Source organism: Galleria mellonella, unplaced genomic scaffold (genome assembly GCF_026898425.1).
Source record: "Galleria mellonella isolate WM207_F2 unplaced genomic scaffold, CSIRO_AGI_GalMel_v1 utg1217, whole genome shotgun sequence".
In the NCBI taxonomy this organism is placed as follows: Eukaryota; Metazoa; Arthropoda; class Insecta; order Lepidoptera; family Pyralidae; genus Galleria; species Galleria mellonella.
Genome location: NW_026441984.1, coordinates 1,042,712 through 1,062,044, shown reverse-complemented (window position 1 = coordinate 1,062,044; position 19,333 = coordinate 1,042,712). Strand labels below are relative to the sequence as shown.

Sequence of the window (19,333 nt, the reverse complement as noted above, 5' to 3'; positions counted from 1 at the left end):
TATAGTATTGTTGAAGAACCCCATACTGTAGTCACAGCTTGAGCGTTCGCGGGAGGAAATTTCCCTAAAATCGCATTGTATATGACCATTTAAAAAAAAATTAGATTGTAAGCTATGTAAACTGACGGCAGTTGGTTCTAACAATAAACTTTTTTTTTATACAACTTAGAATAGCAAACAAGCTGACGACCCACCTGATGGAAAATGGTAACCGTCGCCTATAGACATGAGCAGTACCATGGACATAACAGAGTATACTGTTTCGCCCATGATACCCCCCATGCGCTGCCATTCCTGAGAACTCAGATGTTATTCCTCTGTACCCTGTAAATTCACGCCATATCCCACCATTCAAACCGAAACACAGCCATGCAAACACGACTGCTTCACGGTAGAAACACGAATGGGAACAGAGATACCCAAGCAATCGACATTTGTACAAAGTCTCCCTCTGGTAAACCAATATAATATATTCTCTCTTTGTATTCCCAGGAGATAAAAAACATTGTTGCTAAGAACATTTTCAATTTCGTATCACTGACAGGAATTAGCAGTAAACTGTAAAAAACGACGGATACTAAATATCCTAGTGGTCGCAGTGTTAAAAGTTTTTCTGTCTTCCACTTTACAATACATACAAGAAGTATATTCCACAACCCGAATGTTCGCAAGAGGAAGCCCCTTTAAATGCGTGAACATTCTGGTTCTAAGTTTGGGTTCCATGCCAATGGGGACCGGTACGATGGTGAAAGGCAGCTATAGGTATCAAATTGAAAAGTTTTTAAAACACAATAGAATCATTGTGCGCTCAATCTCTCGCTAGCATCAAAACCTCTGTTAAAGCCCATTATCTCTCCCTTTAAGTACTATTTTCCCATGTTCTGTCTTTATCTTCCAGTGTCACTCTCTCCTGTACCTATCTATATATATATATATATATATATATATATATATATATATATATATATATATATATATATATATATATATATATATATATATATATATATATATATATATATATATATATATATCTTTGTATATATTTGTTTATATATAATAGTGCGCCACCTACCCTTTGTTTTTCTTTCATTTCTCAATGTTCTCTACCCAAAGGTTGTGTGGAAGAACTTGCTTAGCGATAAGGCCGCCTTTTGTATTATTTCTTATTACAGTTAAATGTGTTTACTATTTTATAAATGGTGCAATAAAGTGTAAATAAATAAATACATATTTATTTAGCACACATCTCAAATAGAATTACATTCTATTACTTTTGTAGACTTTAGTAAGGTAGAAGATAAGAGTAAAAAAAACACACACACAAAACAGTAGTTCATTAACATTTATCTTTTAATATAACATACAGAAATAATACATATTGGCGTTATAAAAAATATTTTCCTGGGTAGGCCTGGTTCTCTTAAAATAGGCGTATTACTCTCAGATATGTCTTTACAAAGGTTCGTTTAAATCATGGGGTGGACACTAGACAATTATGAGATAGGCACAGCCCATTTGGTCCCTCTTTAAATACAACAATGCTAGTACATTACAAAATATATAAACATAGTTTGCAATATATATTTTGGGCAGTGAAAACTATTATAAACAAATAAGATCGTTCTAGAAATATCTGTCTACTTATTGTAAAGAAATCTGTTAAAAATTCATCTAATTAAAGAATTTTAATTAAAAATAATAACTACTTACAAACAAGCAATAATTAATTTATTTTATATATTTTTTTACATTAATTATTGTAAAATTATTATTACTCTTATGTTATGTACTTACGTATGTGGTATTCTTTTTCACTGGCCATTTTCCGACACTTACCGCGTGAATGAATTAGTATAAAAATAGATATGTTATAACAAACATGGCACATCAAATTTCATTGGATTCTATTTAAGCGTTACCGAGTGATAAACAAACAAACATCTTTTTTTTATACAACTTAGAATGGCAAACAAACTGACGGCCCACCTGATGAAAAGTGGTAACTGTCGCCTATAGACATGAGCAGTACCATACATAACAGTATATTGTTTCACCCATGATACTCTCCATGCGTTGCCATTCCTGAGAACTCAGATGTTATTCCTCCGTCTGAGATGTAGTTACATACTGATTGGGATAAGACTGTTCACCGACAAAACGATTGGGATTATTTCGGTGGATGTAACCCTCCACATTTTGCTCACCTCATGAGCCAAGTTAATATTATTTATATTGTAAGGACCAATATAAATTAATTTTCTAATAAATGTAAATAAAAGTTAGTATAATCCTAGTTTAAGATTGTACAAAAAATATTAATTTTGAGATATAATTAAATTTAAAAAAAAATGATTAAAAGATAAATTTAAAAAATGGCATCACATAATCGGCCCCACTGTCAACAAAACTCGTTTACTCTTTCATTAATTTCTATTGAAATACACTATAGCTACATCTTAGGTTTTAAGTATTACATAAAATTGAGTTACCTGACAGTTTTTAGACTACTGCACATATGTAGGTACAATCTAGTCACTCTACTCTACTCTATAACCCTACGAAAGTGCTATTAAGAAAAACTGTTCCATATATTGTTTGTTATTGATAAATGCTTATATATTACCACCAAGCAATATAACTAATTATACATCGCGCCTCCCAAAAAATCGTTTCTCTCCTCTCCATCCAAAGGTTACCTGGAAGAGATCGCTTTTAACGATAAGGTAGCCCATTGTTTTTTCATTGTGATTATTTCTTGTAATTGTTTATATTTATGATAAATTTACTATTGTAATCTTTTGGAGGAAACAATAAAGAGTATCTATCTATCTATCTATACAATTGATAGTATCTCCAATACATTTAATTCTTATATTTATAAAAAAAAATATTTAAATAAATAACTATCTAACTTTGGAATGATTCAAGTAAAGCATTTAGTAAATAAATATTTATAACAAAACGTATTACTTTACAGTTTAATATAACTATAATTAGGCAATAGTACTAACTTTTAGACTTTCGCCCGACACGCTCTATGTTTTGTAAAAGACAATTAGATCCACGAACAATGAAATCAAGAAACATAAATCGAGAATACGGTAAGAAAATCTCCGCAATCCGGAGCTCAAGTAATGCAAAAAACATTACCTCGCTATAGTGTGCAGTTGGTAAATGCATCGAAACATTTCTCATAAATATATTATCACATAGGTTTACCATCTTACAATTTTATAATTCATTATTTGAATACATACATTAATACCAGGGGTCGGCAACCTTTTTAGTCGGAACAGTCAAAAATGACAATTTACGAAATTTCAAAGTTATTAAAGAGCCACAAAACAATTTACTTGCCAACAATAAATAGTATTTTCATTTAATTTAATTTAATTTTCGCTTAATCCTCGTTAATCGATTCAAAACGATTTTTATTTTTTTTTATATAAATAAATAAAAATTGCATATAGAACTAAAGAGCCGAACTTCATATCCAAAGAGCCGTAAGTTGCCGACTCCTGCACTATTTTTTTCGACATACACGAGGAAAGGAGAAATATTTTTGGCGTAAATTGTACTTTATAAATACATTTATTATTACTAATCGTGTCTAGAATAGATTTCAAAATTGCTTTGTGATTAATTAAATAATAACAATTATATAAATGATTAAATAAATAATAAAATAATCCCTAACTACCAAATAATTTAGTTTAATATTAGATAATGTAATTAATTGACATTTAAAATCACTGGACTGTTAATAAACCTTAATATACACTTAAAAACTTCTGTTTTAAACTGTATTTTTCATTTACTTATATTAAAGTCAATTGCATACATTCCGATACAAGTGTAAACAAATTCTCTATGTAAATATCTTTAACAGATATCGCTCGATATCTAAATACAGAGGGCCTATCATGAAATGTTTTCCGAAATCTCGGAGTCGAACGAAACACAAGTTTGATGTTAAAATTACATAATACTTACAGTTTAAAAACATTAAAAATATTAAAATATTATTCCTTTGGACTTTTATGGCAGGATTTGTGACGAACGAAATGTTAATCTCCATTTACTGGGCTGTATTAGGTATGAACGAAAACACGAAATTGAGTCCGATACTTCGGAATTTCATTTCATGGTAGGCCCTCAGACGTCTAGAGTGGTTGATGACAAAATATAATTCTTGATCCGTTTGTAACAAAAAACTATAACAGTTTTTATAATAATAATATTGTTATTATTAAATAATATTGTTGCAGTTGGTACATTCTACTATGCCGGAGGTCGGCAACCTATTGGCAGGCAAGTGCTAATTAGTGGCAAAGTGAATTAAATGCAGGCCGCACTTGTCTATAATTATGATAATTGATCCTTTTATCGGTGGTTATAAAAATGCGAAAATAACTTGTTCCTTTTTTGAAAAAAAGATTACAAATAATTATAAATTTCTTATACAAGAAATTCAAAGAAGACTTACTAAAAACACTTATTAAAAAAATATTTATTGTTTGTTTGTAAATGAACGTGAGGTTTAAAAAAACTTAAACCTTAAATTCAGGTTTATAAAACATTAATTTACAAAACAAGCCACGGACCGCTGGTTGCTGATTGATGTACTATGTAGTTGTTACAACAATATTACTCTAACAATAAATACTGTACTTACAAGTGTAATGTAAAATATTATTTTATATTATGTATAGTTATTTATATATGTATTGTATATGATTTATGTTTGTATATTTTGTAAGTATATTATTCTATATGTTTGTATGTTTATTTATCATAAACTGTTATCTTTTAAAATATTTATTTTATTTACAATTTTTTTTTAAATCTATGCACCGCCAATTGCTTTCTCTGTTTATCGTAACGGTTGACTGGTAGAGAATGCCATCAGGCATTAAGTCCGTCCTGTAGACGTTAAATGTGTGCAAAAATATAAATAAATAAATAAATATTATTAAGAATATAATTTCATTTAGTTTCACTCATTAGTCATACTTATTTTTAATACACAATACAACTACATTAATACTGGCAATGTAAATTTGTTTATAACAAACATTATAGTTTATTTAAATCACAACACTACACTAGATTCATTCTAGTTCTTTGTTTTAACTTAATATTTATATAAATTATAAAGCTATAATATAATGTCAAAAAAGGTTTGAATGATTTATTTTACATGTTTGTAAAGTCAAAACTTAACTGTCACAATAATAATAAACGTAACTGTCAAAATATAAACTGTCATTACGTTTTGGTGTAAAATACTTGTCAAATTTTAATGAAGATAATGCTGCTTGATATAACATATATCAAACCAACCAATCAATAAATTCAATTACTACTATTCAATCCACTCATAGTGAATTGTACTCTGTATATTAGTATATTACTTATATATTCTCTCTCATTTACAACTCTAGATTTGAGAAACGTCAAAACGTTTTATACTCATATATTCTCATATTTGAGAAATGTCAAAATGTTGCTTGAAATATAGTATATAGGAATTCCATTCAGTGATACTCTCTTTATTTATTTATTTTATTGTTAGCGAAGCAAACGAGCAGACGGTCCACCTGATGGGAAGCGGCTGCCGTCGCTCTTAAACACTTGCAAACCGAGAGGAGTTGCTTGAGCATTGCCGTCCTTTTTTTGTTCGTTCAGTAAATACGAGTACATTAGGAATGTCACTTGAATCTCATATCGTCGGGTTTCCTTATGAAGTACGCGACCCGTTCTAACGGCACTTTGTATTCGTGCATCCACCTGTTCCCCTTGCGAAGTGAACCGTCGATGCCGTCTTGCCAAAGTCCGGCAGGGAGATATACTGCACAGAATATAAAAGAATTTAAACAATTTAAGCACTATATAGGTACATCTTGGTGGAGGTGTGCATATATAGCAACAGCTGAGGCGGCTCCAGCAACCAGCAAAATGAATTGTTTTTTTTTTCTTTTTGTAAAATGTACTGTAATGAAAAATTGAACATAATACAAGCAACCAACAAGAGAATATACAATTTGACTTACAATTTAACACATTTTGACTTAAATAATTTTAAACTCAAAATTGGTGTACGAGTACACAAAATATCAGTCGAACTGAGAAATTCATTCTATCTACTTTAGGTACATTTTAAATTATGAATTGATTCTATTAAAATTAATTTACAATAAATATATTTAAGTGAAGTATCATCATCTCAGCCATTATCTGTCCACTGCTGAACATAAGCCTCCCTACAAACTGCAATAAAGTGAAGTATAAACATACATAATTGTTAGTAGGTAAGCATCTAAAGAAATAATAATAAAAAGTTGTGATTTTGGAAAATACTAGGTATATCTCTCTAAAGAAAATAGACTGTCAAATACAAAACTATAAAACATGCCCTTCTAAGAAAAGATTGTAAATGAAAAGAAGTTAAAAAAAAATGCCAATTGAACTGACTTACAAAAATAATAATCGATCTATTTAGTTGAATATTATAAATATTACATTAAAAGTTCATAATTTCAAACTCACCTTCTCTAGTAGTCTCTCCGGGATTAAGTATGGGTGCGACGACAATCTCATCGCCTATTGCGAACTCATCCTGAACCATCAAGGCCGCATCACCTCCAGACACCAACCATAAAGGTCGGATCAATGGCAATCCTTCTTCTAGAGCTTCTCGCTTATATTTCAGCAAAAGAGGTGTAATCTGAAACAAAACGACCACTAAAATTTGATTATGTAGTCTAAAATCTAGGTTAATGTAATACAGCTTCATTATATAACACTTCGTCTTCATTATTATTATAATTAGTGTCGATGATGTAATTATATTTATGTAATTAGTGGTATACAGTAGAGATAAAATACTCATTAGAAACTGGTACAAATCAGTATAATAACATTGATAGTTTTACTTAATTTACACTAATTCATAGCCGTATCTAACAAGAATTTTATTAGTCTTTACAAATGATTTCATTGTTTAGAAATATTTTACTCAAGGCCCATTTACTCGTAAGTACACTTTATGAATACTTACTAATTTTTGTCGCAAAGATGTCAAATTCTTCGCCATCTCTAGTACCTTTTCATCATTGTATTTACTCGGCAAATGAGTGAATTTCATCACTGGCAAGAACGTGGCCATTTGCAGCCATCTTATATACAATTCCCTTTCCGGCAACTCTATTCCATTCTCTTGCGTTGTGTTTGTCATATTTGTCTCCATGAATCCTTTTGAAAACGGCAAGAATTGCTCACTGCCAGGCCAGTATATATCCCCGCCTACCGCACCGGGCATTACGAATGGATACCCATCAACTCCATATGTCAACATCGCTGGTATAACCATTGCCATAGCTTCCCACGATGATTCAAAAGGAGGCAACGATACAAAAATTGGTGGTCTCGGCAAAAAAACAGCTGATGAAACACCAATTATGTTTAGGGTTTTTTCAAAAGTCTTAGTAAATAATGTTTTGTATTGATCTGGGTTAATAAGTCTCTTCTCACACTCATAATAGTGAGGCATATCGTAAGCAACTCCTAAATCAAAGTAGAAAGAGTCAATATGATATTCATCTATAACGGCTTCTAATTTTTCTAATATCCATGGAACTGATCTGTTATTAGTTATGTCTAATACTCCAGCACTGGCCAACGATTTGAATCTTGTTAGAGCTGGAATTCTTCTATCACTATTTCGTTCACTTATGAGCAATCTTCTTTGAACACATTCAGCAAAATTCACACTTTCAGTACTTACAAAGGGTTGAATTGTAAACGCTACTTTAAAACCTCGTCTATGCAGTTTGTCGACAGTTATATTTAACGTTTCAAATCTATTTGTGTCTACAGATAAATCACCGATTTCGTTCTGCCAAAACTCATTTATAAGAACGTGACCTTGTTTTAGAAAACCTAAATTAATGACATCCTCTGTGTATTGTGATATTGTCTCGGCTTGCAGTTCGTGTTTGAAACGGGGTGCAATTTGCCATACTGGTTCTGATATTAGAGACTCCAAGGTTTGCATATCAGCTGGCTTTAAACCATCCCATAGTGGAGCTCTTCTGTGGTTGTGAATAGACGAATGAAGAGACTTCATATCGTGCGATGTGCATATATTGTACTTCATCTCGGGAAATTCTGTGAGCTTATTGACATAAGCGAAGTCATCATATTTTGCTCTAACACAGATTTCCTTTCTAGCACTATTAATGGATACTTGAAGGGGGGTTTCTTCATCAATTATGATGGCGGCTCCTTTGGAATTGATTAAGTACCTCGACAGGACATTGCTCCATTGTGACTTCTGTATGTCGCCGGTGATAAACGGCGTGTAATCAATGGACCCTGTATTCAGGGGCCAAGTTATATTAAGTGATTGTGCTCCGCCGTACCAATGCACTTTTGTATCGGTCCAATCAAAGCAGTCGTTAGGATATACATCTGAAAATTTATATTAATTACTAACAATATAAAACATTCCGAAATATTGATGGCTAATAATAAAATAGCTTGAAATGAAGCAGTTCTTAAACTCTATTATGAATTTACAATATTTTTCAATAAGCAGTTAACTAAATTAGTTGGCAATGATTAAGTAAAGCAAAAGAATATGAGAATTTTTAATTTAAAAATGCAAAATAGATTTAAAAATTTACCGTTTCTTAAAGCTTTCCAATGGACAGAATAGCACGTAGTATTGTCAACTCCAGGGTCGTGCGGCAGACACTTGAGATAGAAGCGTAGTGTGTGCAACCATTCCAAACACTCGGACCCATCGTTCCGCCTGTCTTCAGGCAGACACGGGTAAGACTTCACTTTTCCTTCTAGACCGACCGCTGAAAATATAATAAACTATATAATTCATCAAAACTGTAACTGCCGATACTTTATGAATTCTAATTTTTCTAGTGTATTATAGGCAAAAATAATACATTTTGGATATTATATCTTTTTATACAACTTAGAAAGGAAAACGATATATGAATTTAATCAATAAGTAAATGCATTTACATAAGATAAAAATCATGGTGTTGATTTTCATTTTATGAGTATAAAAGCTCAATGTCGAGCATTGTGAACTAAAAATCTGTATGACAGTATCCAGTTACTATACTGCCATACCTTTTCTTTTAAATTAGAACAATAATAGCTTTGCTCCTCCACGTTGATGAAGAAATACGCAAGTAAGTTAATAATTTCGGGAAACAATTATTAGTTATAAGGTTTATATTTTTTTTTATGTAACTTAAAATGGCAAACAAGCTGACGGTCCACCTGATGGAAAGTGGTAACCGTCGCCTATAGACATAACAGAGTATACTGTTTCGCCCATGATACCCCCATGCGTTGCCATTCCTAAGGACTCAGGTGTTATTCCTCTGTACCCTGTAAATTCACTGCCACATCCCACCCGTCATACTGAAACACAGCGGTGCAAACACAACTGTTTCACGGTTGAAACCCGAATGAGACAGAGGTACCCAAGTACAAAATTTCTCTCTAGTAATTATTTGTTATTATATTATAGTTGTACAATTATTAGAACCATACAGTTAAATCATCAATCATTAAAAAAATATTTCGATCAATATGTCAGCAAATTACCTAAAGTAGCTTTTAGTATCTCATGATCGTCTCTGTTGAAGATCCTGATTATTCTCTTGGGTTCGTTGAACTGTACGTTATCGTAGTAGGCCTTCGTCAACGCTTGCTGGTGGTACAACACGTAGGCAAAGCCCACAAAGAACGCCACTGCAAGGAACATGAGACCGACGAATGCACGGAGCTTGTAGTCTGTGGGCTTCTTTCGGATCTTTTGCGGAATACTCTGGAATGAGAGTATATTAATATATATATATGTATGTATGTATGTGTGTTTGTGTATATATTTATGTAAATGTTTATAATTTATCAATAATCTAAATTAATTGACGACTAGTTTCAATTGTGGAAGTGCAGTGAGTATTTTAGAGTTATATGTGCTCTGATAGTGCATCATAAAAATACGTTTACAAAACAGGCTTACAACTTTAAAAGGCTTTGCTTTTCTAATGCTAAAAATTGTATTAATCTTGTTAATTACTTCATCGCCGTCATCATCATGGTGATATCAGTCCTTAACCGCCAACTGCTAAACATAAGTCTCCACCATGGCTGCAGTTAGACTTTAAAGATGTTTTAAGGGGGACGCTAATGCCCATCCCTTGCCGTCCCTTAGTCGCCTTTTACGACACTTACAGAAACGGAAGTAGTGGCCCAGTCTATGGTGGGAACACACGGCCAATTAAATACTTAAATTACTTAATATTAAATAATTAAAATTTTAAATTTAGTTTTAACACATAAATCATTGCCATTTTATTTATTTATCTTAGATATATCATAAGTAACCAACAATTGACTGGCTGTTTTTAAGACAGTTTTCAACACACGACGCTTCATCTTGAATTCAAGATACTTTGTGATTTATGTCGACCACTAAAATGTAAAGATTTTTTTTTATACAACTTAAAATGGTAAACGAGCTGTTGACCCACCTGATGGAAAGTAGAAACCGTCGCCTATAGACATGAGCAGTACCATGGACATAACAGAGTATACTGTTTCGCCCATGATATCCCCCATGCGTCGCCATTTCTGAGGACTCAGATGTTATTCCTCTGTACCCTGTAAATTCACGCCATATCCCACCCTTCAAACCGAAACACAGCGATGCAAACATAACTGGTTCACGGTAGAAACACGAATGGGACAGAGGTACCCAAGCAATCCTTTTAACTGATACATTTTCGACTTAGCCATAAAAAATTTCTTGAAGTCGATTAACTAATAATTTATTTTCTTATCAAGCTCCTCATAAAGTGATACAAACCTGTAATTTCTCTTTGAGAAGGCTAGCGAGGGAGTTTACAGATGTGACGGAGTTACTTGGAGAATAATCTTCCTCGTCCATACTGAACTCGGAACGTCCCAATCTTCTGGGCTTGCGGCGCGGAGACCGGAGTGGGGTCCTGGAAGACAATATAAGCCTTTCTAAAGATCTAAAGTTAGTTGCTATAAATGCTATGTTTCTATAACACTAAAGAATGCTAAGGTTTTATTTTATGGTGAAAAGAGAACGGCATCCCCATCTGCGCTAACGGGATACGTTGGCAGGGCACCAGTGAAAGGTGATAAATGAAAACAGGCCAGTTAGCTCGTTATGATGAATTCATCAGGAATTGGACAGGGCAGGTATTAATCACGCCGATTTCCAGAGGGAACCACGTGGAGGTTGACCTGATAGGGCTGATAGATTTTGCTAGCAATGGGGCTGTTAGAATTTATTGGGTACGAACAATCCCTTTTTCCCCAACATATGAATGCCAGGATAGAGATTATTGGCAATATTATTTTAAAAAAATGTTTATTTCCTGTTTAATATAGTCTGAAGAATATTTCCGAACGAAGTCGAAACAATTTTCGGAAACAGTAAACACAGTAAGTCCACTAAATTCCCGATACTATTTGTTAAAATATAGGTACCTATTCCTTGAGATTGAGAAATATTTACGAAACACTAATTGAATTATAAAATAACAATTACATAAATACATATCATCATCATCATCATGTCCAGTCATGTCATCACCACTGAACATAGGCTTCGTAGGGGGGGAAAGGGATTATTAGTAATGGAGACTAAGAATCCCATTGCTAGCAATATACCCAACCAGGTCGACCTCCTCGCGGTTCTCCCTGGAAACTATCATGGTTAAATCCTGATGAATTCGTCGTGATGGGCTAACTGGCTTGTTTTTATTCTCATCTATCACCCTTCACTGGTGCTCCGCCAGCGTATCCCGATATCGCAGGCGGGGTTATCATACCATTTTCACCCATCAAAAAAAAAAATAGATATTCATATATAATGTATGTAAAGAGATATTTTATGTCTATGTATATATGTATATGTATTATCGTATACAGATATGTATTTATTTTGATTTTAATTGTATGAGTTACTTATATATGTCAACATATTTCATATTTTTTAATAGAAACATCTATAATGTTTCCTTCTATTATTGTACGCACACTGCCCGCTAGTAATTAATACTTCTTTCCACTCAGGGTTTGCTGGAAGAGAACTCTTATAGAGTTAAGCTCGCCTGTTGTACATCTTTATTTTATATATATATTATATGTTGTAATTTTTTCTGTGTACAATAAAGAATAAATAAATAAATAAATAAATATAATAATTATACTAAATGCACTTAATTATCTGATTACATTATGAGAATCTAAATACATTTGATTATAGTAACCACTTGTTAATGCTGCCACCGTCTGGCCAAAGTTCAATAAACATATGCAATGCACTACGATGACATTTTGATATATTTTTTATTTTATTTTATTAGACATTAACTGTCTACTGCTCAACGTGGATCTCTCCTATATGGAGAATTTTTCCAGTAGTTGTCACGCTTGGCAGGCGTCCTGGCAACCGCAGTTAGGCTTTGGTGATGTTTTAAGAGGGACGCTGATGTTCATCGCTCGACAATTGAATTCCCTTAGTCGCCTCTTGTGATACCCACGGGAAAGGACGGTATCGCACATTCTATTTCGGGACCATACGGCACATTTGGAGATATATATATATATATATATATAATATGTATATATATTAATTAATTAAATATATTATTTATGCATCATTTATATAAGTATGTATCTATATAATATAATTTTATCTTTGTCAACAGACACACACACACACACACACACACACACACACACACACACACACACACACACACACACACACACACACACACACACACACACAAGTTACACTCTGGGTTAGTTGTACGCGTCCGTGTAGCCTAACTTCAGGCTTCAGCTGAAAATCAGTGTTTTGCTTTTAAGCAAAACCATCACTGAGCTGTAGCCTATTTGGGTCACTGCGATACACATGGCGAAAACCATATTTTCATATTTTATCTTTTGTTGTATATTTTGAAAAGTGTAAATAATTTAATTGTATAAACTCATTTGTAAATTTTACGTGTGTCATAAATAGCTCAAATAAAAAGTTTATCTATCTATCTATCTATATAAATATATATATCGCGATTGGCTAACAGACAGGATATTTTGGGGGCAATTAATCAATCAAGTTAAGTTTCGGTTTAGAAAACGTCGTTTTATCTGTGTTTTTAGGCAATGAAAAACTACTACAATAACATTAGAATACGAAGGTAAATTTCGCCACAATCTTAAATAGAAATATACGTACATCTCTAACACAGTATGTAATATTATCAGGGAACATAAAAATCGGTCATAAACGTTTTATTTTTAGACCATTATCTCTTTATAAATATGAATGTTTACGCATAATCAAATATACGAAACACTAAATATTATGTACTATAATTAATATATTTATAATTGTTTAAATACTAATTGTTTCCCGCGGTTTTGTCAATGAAAATCAGTATATAATCTAACTTATATGTTAAGGCGCAAACCACTAACAAGTGTATTCCCAAAGAGGGTTGACGTCAGGCAGGCGGACGGTCGTAAAACTGTAAGGCAAATCTTTTTGTAATATGGATAAAAAATATATTACGCCGACCCCAAATAATAATTGGGATAAGGGTGGATGGTGATGATGATGATGATGAAATGGTACTCTATAAACTCTATATCCTTCATTCCACAAAGCACATGTATACTAAATTTTATAATGATTAATTGAGTCCATTCAGGTGATAAAACGTAACAAATACACTTTCACATATAAACACGAGTAAAAGTCCAAATTTAAAAAGTACACAATGTTCGATTTATACATACATATTTTTTGTACGGCCGTGTCCTACGTTCTCAGATTTGCACTTATCCATTAAATTATGAACTGACAGATGTATGGAACAATGAATACGTTGAAACTGAGGTCTAGATCAGTGATAATCAGGAAATAGTGTAAAGTGGCTCATGTCTGTGCGTACGTATGGCTATTTACATCATACATACAAACTTTTTTTTTTCATTTTATTTAATGTTCATTTAATTTTTTTTTATATGACATAGAATGGCAAACAAGCTGACGGCCCACCTGATGGAAAGTGGTAATCGTCGCCTATAGACATGAGCAGTACCATGGACATAAAAGAGTGTACTGCTTCGTCCATGATTTGTACTCTGTACCCAGTAAATTCACTGCCATATCCCACCCTTCAAACCGAAACACAGTCATGCAAACACAACTACGTCACGGTTGAAACACGAATGGGACAGAGGTACCCAAGCAAACGATTTTTGTACAAAGTCTCCCTCTGGTAAGTCTTATACATTTTATTATAGTTTTAATTTAATTTTTATATTTTTCTTATATCTTTAATTATTGATAATTATTAACTTACTATAAAAAGCCTAACTATGGTTGTCAGGGGGGAAGGGATTGTTAGTAATGAAATTAACAGTCTTAATGCTAGCAATACACGCTATCAGGTCGACCTCCACGCGGTTCCCTCTGGAAACCATAGTGGTTAATTATTACTTAATTGATGTCTATGGGCCAACTGGTCTGCCTTCATCCTCATCATTCACCCTTCACTGGTACAAGCCAGAAAATACAGATAGCGTAGGCGGGATTACCATTCTATTTTCAACAATAAAAAAAAACTATGATTGCCAACCGGCCTGCCAGGGGAGAAAGGGATTGTTAGTAATGGGGTCAAATAGCCCTATTACTAGCAATATACCCTGTCAGGTCGACCTCCACGTGGTTCCCCCTGGAAACCATCGTGACTAATTCTAGTTTAATTCGTCAGGATCGGCTAACTGACCTACTTCCGTCTTCATCTGTCATCCCTCACTGGTACCCCGCCAGTGTATACCGATAGCGCAGACGGGGTTACCATACCATTATCACCCATTAAAAAACACCCCGCCTGCCAAGTCTGCCAAAACCCACCACGGGGTAGCCCTTGGTGAGGTCAGCTATCTTTTATCATCAGCTAAATCATCAGATCAGCTATCTCCCCATTATAGACGGAGGTCTATGATGGACAGATAGCTGGTATGGCGGTGATGAATAACTTAGTATAACAATTGAGACCGCAGTCTAGACATACTTTACATAAACTTCAAGTCAAATATTTAGTTACTGTTTCTACCGTGAAGCAGTTGTGTTTGCATGGCTGTATTTCGGTTTGAAGGGTGGGATATGGCGTGAATTTACAGGGTACAGAGGAATAACACCTGAGTCCTCAGGAATGGCAACGTATGGGGGGCATCATGGGCGAAACAGTATACTCTGTTATGTCCATGGTACTGCTCATGTCTATAGGCGACTGTTACCACTTTCCATCAGGTAGGCCGTCAGCTTGTTTGCCATTCTAAGTCGTATGAAAAAAAAATTGTAAGCAAAGTACATAGTGTTCTACGTACATTTCCTGGTTAGTCCGATTTCATGATTTGTACTAACAATTTTCTTTCTTTTCCTTATGCAAACTGCAACTGTATAAGAATGGACTCGGAAAATTGAAATAATCTCTGTTATGCAATCTACTTAGCTAAGTATTATTATTATTATGTTTTCCTTGTGCTATTCCTTGCCTATTTATATGTGTCCTAGTATCAGGTACATATTTAACATATATGCATAGGATTAAATATTGTAGTATATTGTTTATGGGCGAAACAGTATACTCTGTTATGTCCATGGTACTGCTCATGTCTATAGGCAACGGTTACTACTTTCCATCAAGTGGGCCGTCAGCTTGTTTGCCATTCTAAGTTGTATAAAAAAAAAATGAAATGCAATACCAGTTTTTACAATAATTTTGCACCATATGCATTGATTAATAGGTATAAAAGTAGCCTATGTGAAAGACCGCATAGGCTATACTTTTATCCCACAGAATATAATGAAAGACCATCCCATACACTGTGTGTACACAAGATAGATAGATAGATAGATAATTTATTTGCATTACTTACAGCACACAAATTACAACATATATTGATATACACAAAAAGCGAGATAACATAAATTATTTAAAAAAAAAAATACATAAAGCTAAATACAATTTTTCGTTTCACAAAATTTTAAGATGATTGTTTACTTGACCCATTAAATTGTCATTAAATATAAGAGATAATAAACAAATTAACTCATTTCCTTTATAATTTTACACGTGCCTTTACATTAATTATTATTGTTTTTTTATTTTTTTTTATACATCTTTGAATGGCGAACAAGCTGACGGCCCACCTGATGTAAAGTGGTAACAGCCTATAGATATGAGCAGTACCATGGACATAACAGACTATACTGTTTCGCCTATAATACCCCCCATGCGTCCATTCCTGAGGACTCAGGTGTTATTCCTCCGTACCCAATAAATTCACGCCATATCCCACCCTTCAAACCGAAACACAGCCATGCAAACACAGCTGCTTCACGGTTGAAACACGAATGCAATCGACTTTTGTACAAAGTCTCCCTCTGGTTGTGTTTCGAAGGCAATCCGTACTTTTGTTATTGTGTAATATTTTTTATTTATTTTTTTATATTAGAAATATAAGAAATAATTTGAACCGTAATAAATCCATTAATAAATCGCAATAATAAACTTAATTCCGATAAAGTGAGTCATTTTAGAAACTACTTACTTTTTTATATACTATTATATCTACAATATAATACAGAAATTAAATTTTTATAAAATCATAATCATTTAAAAATATAATTATTCAAAAAGAAAATACAATATATTCTCGTTTGTGTATAAAATATTTAACTAAAACATTAATACACACTTTCTGATTAATCATTAAGTACACTAAGGGAACAACAACATGGCAACTTACAAATAAATACAGTCGACACACACACCAAAATAATACGGATATTCGTACAGAAACAAACTCACACATCTACAATACACTCATAATTAACAAAAGTGTTTTATTTTATCGTATCAAGTGAAATCCGGTATACGTGTATTATTATGCGCAGGAGTGATCCAAGAGAGCGTGCGCGCAGACTGACCGGTCGCTAGCGTCGTGAACCCGTATGCGCATAGGTAGTGAGTTCGCGAAACAAACACACTTAAGTAGAAACTTATAAGTTATTTGTGAAATTAACTATTTAACGGTAAATTAACATGTGATCTATAATGCTTTAGGACCTAATAGGCATTCTGTCTTGTTATGGTAATGATTATTTAATTTATGTAAACTTAAAAAAGGAAAAAAAATATTTATTTTCAGATTGACTTTAAATTATAAAATAATAGAAAATAAGACAGAAAGTAAAGAAAGAAATAAAGAAAGAAATACTTTACGTAGATTTCTTTTTGCATAAATATTTTATTGGTTTATTGTTGTCATATTTTTAGGATATATATATATATGTATATATTTTAGCTATTGATCTGTTTTGTCTCTTTCTTTTATTCTATATTTCCAATTTGAAAGAAAGTGACAAAATGTTTCAACAGCTAAAATATATTTATTGTGGGTTTTAGTAATTAATTATCACATTTTAATTGCCATAACCTTCTCTCTCTTATTAACAATAACTCTTGTATAATTTGCCACCAAAAAGCTATGATGTCCTAGCGGTATGACGGTTATCAGGGATTTGTGGGAAAAGAAGACATACTGCCCTTTTTTAATGGATGATAATGGAATAGCAACCCCGCCTGCGCTATCGGTATACACCGGTGGAGCACCAGTGAGGGATGACAGGTGAGAATGAAGCAGGTCAGTTAGCCCATCCTGACAAATTCAACAACGAATCAATCATGATGGTTTCCAGAAGGAACCGCGTGGAGGTCGGCCTAATAGGGTTTATTGCTAGCAATGAGGTTGCTAATCCCCATTACCAACAATCCCTTCTCCCCCCAGACATACTGCGCTGACCACATATACATGGAAAAAGGCAAAGCAATGTCGAATGTCAATTGTGAGCAAAATAAATACTTTTTGAGTTTGATTTCTGATGAATGTAGTACCGCATTCGAGTATTCTGACACTTCCCTATGGTTGACTGGGAGAGAATGCTTTTAGCATTAAGCTTTTAGCATTAAGTCCGCCATGTACTAATGAATAAATAAATAAAATAAATAAATGTTCTTTCGCATGGATAATGAAACTAGATCCGAAATCATTCCTTATTAATACATTTGCATTGAATAGGGTATAGCTCCATGTACTCCGCACTTCATATTATATATACTTAATTGATAATATATGTTCCTTATCTTGAACAAAGTAAAACTAGAAAAATAAGCAAGTAATTGTACATAAGTTATTATTGTTCTCTTAAGTAGGGCATACAGATAAGAGTGTTTTAAAAGCAAACAATGCATGGCAATTTATAATTTGTGTAATAAAAAAAATTAAGAATTTCAATTTATTATTTAACAAAATTTGTTATTATTAAAAATTATGCGAACTTTTTTGTCTTTTCTTCACTTTTGTTACACTTATGTACATAATTACCAGAGGAAGACTTTGTACGAAAGTCGATTGCTTGGGTACCTCTGTCCCATTCGTGTTTCAACCATGAAGCAGTTATGTTTGCATGGCTGTGTTTCGGTTGTGTGGGATATGGCGTGAATTTACTGGATACAGAGGAATAACACCTTAGTCCTCAGGAATGGCAACGCATGGGGGGTATCATGGGCGAAACAGTACACTCTGTTATGTCCATGGTACTTACTGCTCATGTCTATAGGCGACGGTTACCATTTTCCTTCAGGTGGGCCGTCGCCTTGTTTGCTATTCTAAGTTGAATAAACCGAAACATAGCCATGCAAACACAACTGCTTCACGGTAGAAACACGAATGGGACAGAGGTACCCAAGCAATCGACTTTTGTACAAAGTCCCCTCTGGTAAATGTCTAAAAATGGTAATGAAAACTAATTATTTTTAATATATATATTTTTTAACTTCTTTCTCTTTACCAGTTACGACTTACAACAGATTCAATAAGCACAACAATATTAGTTATATTGCAATTATTACAGCGATTGATGGCCCAATCAGCATTAATTTATGTTAGTAACATAAACGTAAAGTAAACCCGACACCAGTGACGTCAATTAACTGGTAAATGAATTCCAAAGTTTATAACTTTATACGTATTGAAACGGAATGCTAAATTGTTCACCCAACTTTTCATCCTTCACTGGTGCCCCGCCGATGTATACCGATAGCGCGGGTGGGGTTACCAATCCATTATCATCCATTAAAAAAGAAAAAAAAATGTTCACCCACTTATGTTATGT

At 33.3% G+C, this 19,333-nt stretch overlaps 1 protein-coding gene across 6 annotated transcripts in view; it reads right to left on the bottom strand.

Moving 5' to 3' along the window:
• Nucleotides 1-1,328: 1,328 nt before the first annotated feature.
• Nucleotides 1,329-19,333, bottom strand: part of LOC113520101 (myogenesis-regulating glycosidase) — a 49,991-nt gene continuing 31,986 nt past the window's right edge. For 5 of the 6 annotated variants that reach the window (XM_052899850.1, XM_052899849.1, XM_052899856.1 and 2 more), the window contains 6 exons: nucleotides 10,907-11,045; nucleotides 9,640-9,862; nucleotides 8,691-8,870; nucleotides 7,064-8,475; nucleotides 6,553-6,730; nucleotides 1,329-5,854 (listed from right to left, as the gene is read on the bottom strand). In XM_052899850.1, coding sequence (XP_052755810.1) covers nucleotides 5,715-5,854; nucleotides 6,553-6,730; nucleotides 7,064-8,475; nucleotides 8,691-8,870; nucleotides 9,640-9,862; nucleotides 10,907-11,045 — 2,272 coding nt within the window. In that variant the 3' untranslated portion in view covers nucleotides 1,329-5,714. Of the gene's footprint in view, nucleotides 5,855-6,552; nucleotides 6,731-7,063; nucleotides 8,476-8,690; nucleotides 8,871-9,639; nucleotides 9,863-10,906; nucleotides 11,046-16,905; nucleotides 17,067-19,333 lie in introns of those variants that run through there. The other variant, XM_052899867.1, reaches the window with a different exon arrangement.